We start from the raw sequence: 10,610 nt of genomic DNA on the forward strand, positions 1-10,610 counted from the left end.
GGACCCACTTGGGGCAGTCCCTGCACCCACCTTCTGCTGGTCACCAGCGGCCCAGTGCAGGGTCTTGTCCCCTTGTCCTGGCCAGGCTCTGTGGTGAGGACCTGCTGCGGCCTGAGGCCCCCGTTCCATCCGCCAGAGACCCCGGGCCACTCTGACCCCCACAGCCTCGCAGGGCATGTGGCTGCTGGCGGGTTGTCCTCTCCTGCCTGGACGGCACTATAAATGCTGCCTTTGGTTTGGGTGATGCTGTCCACGTGCTTTTTCTGTTTTTATGTGAAGATTCACAGAAATTTAAAAACCATGCTTCCGGGGAGCTTGGGTGGCTCAGTCACTGAGCGTCTGCCTTCGGCTCAGGTCACGATCCCAGGGTGCTGGGATCGAGCCCCGCATCGGGCTCCCTGCTCAGCGGGAAGCCTGCTTCTCCCTCTCCCACTCCCCCTGCTTGTGTTCCCTCTCTCTCTGTGTCTCTCTCTGTCAAATAAATAAATAAAAATCTTTAAAAAAAATAAAAAAATAAAAACCATGCTTCCTCTCCCACATTTCCAGAACCCTTCCAAATGCCGAGGAACTTCCCTTGTCATCAGTCGCTTGTTTAAGGGACAGAAAGTAGGGGTGCCTGGGTGGCTCAGTGGGTTGAGCAACCTACTCTTGACTTCGGCTCAGGTTTGGTCTCAGGGTTGCGGGATCAAGCCCCCATCGGGCTCCGTGCTGGGTGTGGAGCCTGCTTGAGATTCCCCCTCTCCCTCCGCCCCTCCTCACCCCTCCCTCTCTTTAAAACAAGAGGGAACAGAAAGGAGGGGCTGAAGCACACCGCTGCTCATCCTAAATCTTCATCAGGGGCCCTTGGGGGCTTCTCCCCCAGCTTGTTGTTCCTCTCCTCTCCTTTTCTTCTTTTCTTCCTTTTTCTTTACACTGTTTTAAGTGGGCAGCTCAGTGGAACTAGCAGCAGCCCCACTGTTGTCCAGCCACCGCCCCCACCCATCTCGAGAACGTTCTTACCCTGAGAACTGGACTCTCCCCACCAGTGACACCCCCCCAGCTGCTGGTACCACCCTGCTGCGCTCTGTCTGTGCAGTTGACTCCCACAGGTAACTTGCAGCGTGTGTCCTTTTATCCCAATGTCCCCAAGGCTCATCCTGTCGTGTCAGTCTCCTTCCTTTGTAAGGCTGAGCGATACTCCCCGTGTGCACGGTGTGCACACCGCATGTTGCTCACGCATTCGTCCATGGTGGACACTTGGGTCGCTTCCAGCTTTAGCTGTCGTGAGGAGCGTTGCTGTGAACGTGGCTCGTCACGCGTCTGCTCGAGCCCCTGCTTCTCAGTTCCTTGGGCTTATTCCCAAATGCGGAGCTGCTGGGCAGTGTAGTAAATCTGTGTTGAATCTCCCGAGGAACACCATGCTGTTTCCATGGCGGCTGCCCCACTTGACCTCGTGCCGGCAGAGGAGAGCTGTGCTGTCTCCGCGTCCTTGCCGGCACCTGTCACTTCTGGGGCTTTTCATGTGGCGTTTTTCCCTTTTTCATGACAGCCCTAATAGGTATGCCCAAGACTATTCTTTTATGAGCTGATTTCTTACTTGTGGAATGAAAACTTCTGCTTTACCATCTTCTCTGTTCCGTTCGATTCCTTTCTAAGGGGCTGTGGGGACGGACACCTGCGGGGACAGACACAGTGGGGACAGACACCTGTGGGGACGGACACCTACGGGTACAGACACAGTGGGGACGGACACCTGTGGGGACGGACACCTATAGGGACGGATACCTGCGTGGACGGACAACTGCGTGGACGGACAACTGCATGGAAGGACACCTGCATGGACGGACACCGGGGACAGACACAGTGGGGACGGACACCTGTGGGGACGGACACCTATAGGGACGGACACCTGCGTGGACGGACAACTGCGTGGAAGGACACCTGCATGGACGGACACCTGTGGGGACCGACACCTGTGGGGAAAGACACCTGTGGGGACAGACACCTATGGGGACAGATGCCTGCGGGGACTGACACCTATGGGGACAGACACAGTGGGGACGGACATCTGCGGGGACGGATACCTATAGGGACGGACACCTGCGGGGATGGACACCTGCGGGGACGGACACCTGTGGGGACGGACATCTGTGGGGACAGACACCTATAGGGACGGACACCTGTGGGGACAGACACCTATAGGGACGGACACCTGTGGCGACGGACACCTGTGGGGGAGGACACCTGCGGGGACGGACACCTGTGGGGATAGATACCTGTGGGGACAGACACCTGCGGGGAAGGACACCTGAGAGGGCAGGGAACTGCCAGGAAGCAACAGCCTCTTCAGGAAATCAGATTATTCAAGTACATTACCCTCCATTTAGAAGTTTTTTGAAGGCTTTAAAAAAAAACAAGCCAGATGAATAATTTTAGAATTACATACCCAAAGCAGAACAATTGCTTTTACAATTTACAAAGCATATTACGTGGTCTGTCTCCTGAAGGATTAAATATAGAATTTTTTTAAAAAGATTTTATTTATTTGACAGAGGGTGAGAGAGCACAAGCAGGGGGAGCAGGAGAGGGAGAGGGAGAAGCAGGCTGCCCACTGAGCAGGGAGCCCGATGTGGGGCTCAATCCCAGGACCCTGGGATCGTGACCTGAGCTGAAGGCAGACACTTAACCATCCGAGCCACCCAGGCGCCCTGGAGGATTAAATATAAAGAGATTGCTACAGGTGTTCCTATAGTTCCCAGAAAAAAACGTGGATAGCAGTCAAAAAGGTTGATCAAGAAAAGAAAGATTTTTTCTTCATTTCCTTCCAGTTTGTGTGTCTGTTTATGTGTATATGTTAGAATTCTGTGGATTGTATTGTTTTCTGGGTGATTATTCTTTAGCCTGTCCTTAACTGATGGTCACTCTAATAGAGAAGGTAATTAAAGTTACGTGACTCTTTGTTCTAACGTAAGAAACGTAGCGTTGTTTCATACTGGCTAGAATCTAGAATCAGTTGGTTTTGAGAAATCTTGACTTTCGAGGAAGTAAAGTTTCATGATAATTAGCTAATTTTTATATCTGCCCCCAAATCTTTTTTTGACAGAGGGGACATCTTCATTATGTAATTATAAGTGGAGCATCAGAAACCAATTTTAACAAGTAATCCCTTCCTCTAAACATTTTCTTCCTCAGGAGATAAGACTTCCAGAGGTTACCGGAAGAGAGCTGTCATCTTCTGTTCATAGCTGCTCCGTAGTTACTATCCTGCTCTAAGTTCTGTCATTTGGGGTGTTTTTACTGTTGCTGTTATCTTGCAAATGGCTAAGTCCATGAAGACCATGTTAAACATTTTTACACAGATAATACTAAACATGGAAAATGTGTACTTTTACTTTTAGTCACAAACATGCGAATCAGGAACTTGGAAGAAAGGTTTGTAGGACCAGACTAACCCCAAAATACCTAGATTAAATGTCTGCCATACAACTTGATTCCTCTTTCCTCCCCAGGTTCACCCCCATTTCTCGGGGTGGGACTTGTCACCTTGAAGCTGAGTTGAGTGTAGATCTCAGTTAACGTTCCTTTGAAGTCACAAGGATGTAGACTTAACGGGACAAGATGCTTATCTCTGCGTTAGACCGCACGGCAGGCGAGGGTTAGCGAGCTGTCCCATCCGTCCCATATGGTCAGTCCTGCAGACTTCCTGACCGTCTCTTTCTCATTAAGACTCCAGCGTATTTAAGACTGAGAAAGTCTGTAACAGACTTTAAACAGGGGGAATATAGGCATTTTATTTAAAGTTGGTGCTACTCATACTTCGCTTTGCTTATGCAGTTTTCCTGGAAATCTCAGGTTACAGCTCTATTTTTTTTTTTAAGTTTTATTTAAGTAATCTCTGCACCCCACATGGGGCTCAAACTCGCAACCCTGAGATCAAGAGTTGTATGCTCTACCGACTGAGCCAGCCAGGTGCCCCTACAGAGCTACTTTAATCATTTGTCCAAGTGGGACCAACCAAGAATTAGATGAAAATTTTCTGAAAAGTGGTTAATTGGATATTTTGCATTTAAAAGAATCTGTTACCTTAAGAATTTATTTGTCTTGTTCTTCACGTTAGCCCATCCTGACATATGTATGTAAACATGTAATTAGGAAATTGTTTTATTATAACTGTTCTTTTATTGTCTGAAAGTGGTGAGCACTTGGGATTAAAGCACATGATTAAAAGTTGTCAATTTTAACAAGCAAACTCAGCTCAGCCTCTTAGTATACTTGCTATGTCAAGCATACAGAAAGAAATAGATATTAAACTTACAGTAAGCAAAGAATGAGTCAGTATTCCAAAAATTATGGCTTAGGATAGTATTCTCATGCAGTCCTAAAACTCAGCGACCCCATTCCATAAGACATCATCTTCCCCCTGGCCCTGCAGTGAGGGTCTGTGTCAGGGAAGGGGGAGGATGTTGACTCTGACAAATACCCAGTCTAGATTCTAAGTGTCCTTCTGTCAGTGGACGCTCTCTCTCTAGCCATGGTCTTGAGAAGTGTGGAGCCCTTACAGTGCATGTGTGGCTGAGTCTGACTCTTCCCGCTCCCCTGGTGGCAAATGGCAGGTCCACTTGGAGAGCACCGATAATAAATGATGTGCACAAATTGTATCCAGATTGGTTCAGTCAGGTTTGAAGAAAGCCTGACGTGTACGAAAATGAGAGTCTGCCACACTGATGTTAATGAGGGGATAATCATTTACATGTCTGAATCACAACTGCCTAGATCCCCAGAGTTACAAGATTAGATTACACACAATTTCAGGAACACCTGTGTAAGGGTTAGGCTTCATCTGACTCTTGGGTAAGAGTGCTGAGTTTTATTGATTTAAGTGAATTAAGTGTGTGCTAGGAAGTGGCCACGTTTTGGGCAGTGGAAAAAGAAATTGGGATTTATTAACTGCTCTTTCTCTCTTTTTTGCCAGATTTAGAAATGGCTGTTGCATACTGGAATTTAGTATTATCTGGAAGGTTTAAATTTTTAGATCTTTGGAACACCTTCTTACTGGTAAGTGTCCTCTGGCTTCTTGCTGTGTGTGCCCAGTGTGATGGGGTCAGCAGATTACGAGGCTGTGTATTCTGACCGAGGCGTTCCGTACGGGCGGTGGGTCGTGGGGGTTCCGTGCGGTGGCCACACGGCGGAGCTCCAGGCAGGCCGTCCCGAGGCCAAGGTCCGAAGCAGCTCAGGGAGCCACACACAGAACCCCCAGCTAGGCTTTCAGATGCCCTGCAGACCTGGGCCGTCATCCATCCGCCACCTTTTCTGAGGAACTCAAACTAATTCTGTGCTTCCTCTGAGAAACTTGGAATTCCTGAAGAAAGCACCAGTCACACACGTCCTGGACGTTGATCCTGGCCCCGGACTGTGGATTGTAACCCGGTGTCCAGCGCGCTCATAGTCTGACACACTTTTAAACGTGTTTACGATGTTCAGAAGGAAAAAGGAGGGCTTAGCTGGCCCCTTGGGAGAGTCTGTCCGTGCCGGCGACGGGCCTCTGAGTGGTGCTGGGCCTTCGTGGTGGGGCGGCCCCTCCTTGCCGGGAGTCAGGGTGGGTGTCACAGTGTGGAGCGTGTGGAGCATGGGGTCTCGCTGCAGAACAGTCACATGATGTCGGTGCCCAGACCCAGCGTGTCGCTCCCTCCATGAATGTGTGAGGGGTGCCTTCTCACAGCACAGACCCCGGCCTGGCTGAGGCCCATCCTCCCTCGGGGGGCCCATGTGAGTAGGGGCCTCCTTGAAGCGGCGTGGAAGAGCCAAGACGCCCATCGCATTTCCTCTGCTCCACCACTTAGTAGTTTGGGGCCGGCGACCTCAGTTGCAGACGTTCCCAGAGATGGGACGGCACCCTCACAGCAGCACCTTGGGAACCCCCCAGAGCCCTAAGCAGGAGAGCGGGTGAAAACTCAGTAGAACGCTCCAGACACAGTGACCACAGCTGAGTCCAGGCCCGCTGTTGAGCGGGAGAAAGCTGCTGCATGTCCTGGGGTAGCTTTAGATAAACACACAAGGACAGGCTGAGCGTGGTGCATGGTCCCTTGAGGAGGGGGCACCGTGCTAGGAGGGGAGGGCAGGAGAGGACCGTGGCCGCCAGGACTGCGGGGGGGAGCCTTCTGCGAGGTGGCGCATCCCAGCACGGACATGCGGTGTTTTCCACGTGTTTGGTAGATCTCAAGTATTGAATCACGTGTTTTTAGACCATCACCCCATCCTAGTATAGAAAGAAATAAATTGTGTCCAAATGCAGTTTGCCTGTTCGTCCTGCATTGTGTCTGAATCAGTGGGGGTTAGGTAGAGATTTGAAGTGCTGCCCTCGTATTTGAAACAGATTATAATCTTGGTATTTTAAATAAGTCTACTTTTCCATATTTGCATGTTGGCACTATGTAGCTCCTAAGATTTATCCGGAAGCCTCTTACTGTTCTAACGTCCAGCAGTGTGAGTGGTGGTTCTTAGTCCACATCAGATTGCAGACTGAGCCAACTAGACAGTAGTGGGACGCCGGAGGTCACGTCTGTTTCTCAAGTCTGGTGGGTTTTTTTCTCTTATGTATTAGGAGCATCACAAAAGATCAATCCCAAGGGACACTTGGAACCTCCTGCTAGATTTTGGAAATATGATTGCAGATGATCTGTCTAACTATGACGAAGAAGGTACGGGAAGTCCTGGTGCTTCAGGTGGTGGCCAGAAACGCTGCTGCGCAGGCTGCCTCTCTGCCCCAGGGCGCAGGACGGTGCTGACCAGCTCCAGCCGACCGCGGGCCGCCCCCTCAGGGCAGTGGGGGTAATGGCCGTAATAATAGTTACCCCTTTAGTGTGTCTGTCAACTGCACGAAAGAGAAGTAGGGCTTCAAGATGTAGCTTCAATCCAGAGGAGAGTGTCCCCTAAACTAAAGCATTTCCCAGGTGGCCGTGCACAGAGGTGTTTGGGAGCCGCCGCCCCAGGTACACGATCCTGTGTGACCCCGCGTCATGCTACTGACGTCAGCCTGAAGATTCCAGCTGGTGCTTGACGTAAACGTAGTCACATATCTGTGGTCCCTCCCCCCAGCTATCTCAGGCCAGCCGCTCAGGGAGCATTTGCGTGCCGGCCGCCCGGGGCGCTGGGCCACGGTAGGGAAGGAGGCTCCGTCTCGGCCCGCCCGCCGTGCCCTTCCTCCGTGCCCAGCCTGGAGGCCACCCCCTGGGGCCGCGTCTCACCTCCCTGCTCTTGGTGCTGGCGAGTGAGGGCTCACGGCCCCGGCGTGCGTGTCTGTGTGTGTCCTCCGCGCTGGGCACGGAGCAGGGTGGGAGTGAACGGGCGGGTGGTTGACCCTAGACAGGCCCCGCTCCTGGGAGCTTAGCTACGGCGGCGAGACGCGGCTCATCCGCGGAGAAGGAGCCAGCCGCTTGCGGTGAGTGTGCGTCTGGCCGGCGGGGGTGTCCCAGGTTCTTGGGTGGTCCGGGCCACTTGGGAGTGTGGGGGTGGCCTGGGCTGGAGGGGAAAGGCCCCAGGGGGAAAAGGAAGGGCGCCGGGCGGCCAGGAGGCCGTGTTCCGCAGGGAGGGCAGGGGGCCCTGCGGCCAGCCAGCCCCACCTGCCCTGTTAGAGGCCGTGTCCGCTCGAGCGGGTCTGGCCAGAGCCGGAGAAATGGGTCTCACTGGCCAATTCCTTCAGAGAAACAGGCTGGGAAGCTCACCTGAGTTCTTGCGATACAGACACTGACTGTGAGGAGAATGCTCTGAATACAAAAATATTAAACTGTTGATTTCTCAAAATACCTGTGTGTTTGCTTTCCCGTAGGAGCATGGCCTGTTCTCATAGATGATTTCGTAGAGTACGCGCGGCCGGTCGTCACGGGCGCTAAGCGCAGCCCTTTCTAGGCAGAAAAGTCAGATGCTGAGAGGAAGGGCCTCCTGCAAGGGGATGCTCGGTCGGTCACTGTGCCCGTGTCGCTGGCCCTGGCAGTCGCCCTCGGCCAGCCGGGCGCTGGAATGACCTCCCCCTGGTACAGAAAGGGCTGAGTTGGACGCCGGAAGGAGCTCCTCAGAAGACACTGCTTCGGGATGCCTGGGGGTGGCTATTACTTTAGGAGGTTTCTGCTTGATTTTTATTATACTTGTGACAAAGTAACGCAGAGCATGCCATTTAATTCATGATGTACGCTGATTGCCAGCAGTGACCACAGCTCCTGCCGGGGCACCTTGTAATTCCGCTTAAAAAACAGTATTTGTGTCCTCGGCAGGACGCTGTTCTTCTGCAAGTCAAAGCTGGTGTCCGTGTGCCCTACAGAACATCTGACGCGGATTCGAACATTTGATAAACTTGTGCCAGGAATTCAAGATTTCTATTTTCTGAATTATCAAATATCTAGATTTATTAGATCTATTTTTATTTTAATTCCCTGTTGATGTTCACGTGAAAGTCATTCCGTGGTTCTCAGTGTGTGGCGGTTTGCGAGGTGATGGCACGTGTGGGCTGTGACCCTGGGGCGTTACTGTAAACTGGTGACAAGTCGCGGGTCTCTTCCTTCCAATGTCATTTGAATGAGCTTCCTAAAAAATTTTGTAAAGTATGTTTTTTAAAAAAATGTATTTTATTACATTTAAAAAGACATTTTTCCATGAAAAGTATTTCTTTTACAAGCAAAGGGTTACAGATTTAAAAGTCATGTGAGTTGGTTCCTCCCAGCGTCTGAGAGGCCCGTCGCCCGCCCTCTGGCTGTGTGCGTGGTTGCATACATCTCGTTGCCCGAAACACCCGCGGGGAAACCTCCACCTCGTTTCCATCTGAAGCCCGTGCTCGTCACGTTGCTGTCTGATTCTTCCAGTGTTTGCTGGCCGGAGAAGACCGTCCAGCGAGGCCCAGAACCTGCCCTCCGAGCATGGGAGGCCTGTGATGCCACCTGCTTTCCGTTTGGAAAAAGCTGCGTGTTCTAAAAGTCACTGTGTGGACCCTACCTGATGCGTGAAAAGATCTTCATGTCACCAGTGTGCCTGCTGCCGGCCCGCAGCCCTGTGTACGAGACAGAGAGTTGGGGTCACTTCACGGGAGAGAGGAAGCTCACTTTGGATTTTCTGTACATGGACAGTGTGCCTGAAATGTGTGCTTGAGTTGACTTTCACAAACGTGGTTCTGAGTTTCCGGAAGCATCCGTGTCCAATGGGGGGTTTTTGCATACTTGCTGTGTGTGAACTATGTATGCTTTTGGAAAGGAGTCTTTCAAAGAGACAGCAGGCTGTGGAGGGCAGGAAAGGGGGCCTGAGGCCGGGACACCACCGTCGGGGCCGGGGCGGCCCCAGCCCGCTCTCCTGGGCCTGCGCTTCCACGGCAGCAAAGGGACAAACAAGGCTGTCTCTGCCTGCGAGCCTGGGGTTCTAAGAGAGCACTTACTTTGTAGAATAAAAACCTCCACAATTTTAACACATCCTTCGAGGCTTCGTGGCTTCCTGCCATGGAAGTGCTCTGCTCAGACCAGGCTGCGGAGCTTGGGTAATCTCCCACAGATCCTGGGGGTCTGTCGCACCTGTTCGTTCTTAAGATTCAGTTACAGCAGGGGAGGGGAGGCTCCGTGCAGCTGTTGATCAATAGGTAACAGAACCTTAGTGGTTGGACAAAGGCTCTTCAAAAAACCGTGGGTTTCTTTTTCTTCTATTCTGTGTATTTTAAGGCATGCATGCTATGAAAGTGCTAAGAGCTTCGGAAACATTAAAATAAATTATTTTCTCTGGTGTGGTGGTGTCCTTCCAGTTCTGTCCTCGGCTGCTCAGATGCTGGGTGCCACGGGACCCGCAGGACCACAGCCCCTCTGGGGACACCCCACCCGTGTGCGGCCTGCGCCCCTGCTTAGACAGCCTGGCCGGCGCTCTCCTTTCCATCACCACAGAGTGTGCTCACTAAATGTGGTTGTTTCCATGTGAGAATTAGAGGTTTTCCTTGAGCTGATGGGCATCATATACCAGAACACACTGAAATGCAAACTGTAAATATATTGAGAATACACAAACCACCCAAATATAATAGGCTTAGTAAAGACACGGAGCGCCTGCCAGGAATTTCTGGAAGAGATGGGACCCCGTCTTCCCATGCTGGGGGCGTGTGCGGCACTCCGGCCCTCAGACTCCAGGCTGCGAGGGGGGCTCCAGGCGCACAGCAGGGCTCCATGAATGCTCCCCCACGGGGTGGGGGGTGCCACGCAGGCCGGACGGCATGGAGCTGCTCCTGGCCACTTCACGAAAGGTTTCCACGGCCTCAGAGCCAGCAGAAGAAATGAGCCACAGACCACCTCTTCCTCCAAGTAGCTGTTCGGACGACACTCCTCCACCCGCGTCGGGTGGTTGTCTGAGTGGAGTGTCTGTCTTGTCCCGCTGGATGGGGAGCGCACAGGCCTCACCCCACAGGACCCTGCTGGCTGGAAGACTATTCCAGAGCTCCTTGTAACAAGTGCTGATTGAACACTCCCTGTGCTCAAGTGCACCTCAGTATCTGGTTGTTAGTGAAAGAAATGCTATTCTTACCAGGCATGATTCTCAGATCCAGGTGTGATGGGTCCCACTTCTGTCTGATGAGTGGCCAGGTCCCGCGGGCCCACGGCGGGCGGGGACACTGC

At 52.2% G+C, this 10,610-nt stretch overlaps 1 protein-coding gene across 8 annotated transcripts in view; it reads left to right on the top strand.

The window, feature by feature from the left end:
- Positions 1 to 9,732, top strand: part of DCUN1D2 (defective in cullin neddylation 1 domain containing 2) — a 31,287-nt gene extending 21,555 nt beyond the window's left edge. For 5 of the 8 annotated variants that reach the window (XM_078070057.1, XM_078070055.1, XM_078070058.1 and 2 more), the window contains 3 exons: positions 4,952 to 5,034; positions 6,581 to 6,807; positions 7,805 to 9,732. In XM_078070057.1, coding sequence (XP_077926183.1) covers positions 4,952 to 5,034; positions 6,581 to 6,807; positions 7,805 to 7,829 — 335 coding nt within the window. In that variant the 3' untranslated portion in view covers positions 7,830 to 9,732. The other 3 variants (XR_013446819.1, XM_078070061.1, XM_078070060.1) reach the window with 3 other exon arrangements.
- The last annotated feature ends 878 nt before the right edge of the window (positions 9,733 to 10,610 follow it).

The sequence above is a fragment of the Halichoerus grypus genome, chromosome 4, assembly GCF_964656455.1.
Source record: "Halichoerus grypus chromosome 4, mHalGry1.hap1.1, whole genome shotgun sequence".
NCBI lineage: Eukaryota > Metazoa > Chordata > Mammalia > Carnivora > Phocidae > Halichoerus > Halichoerus grypus.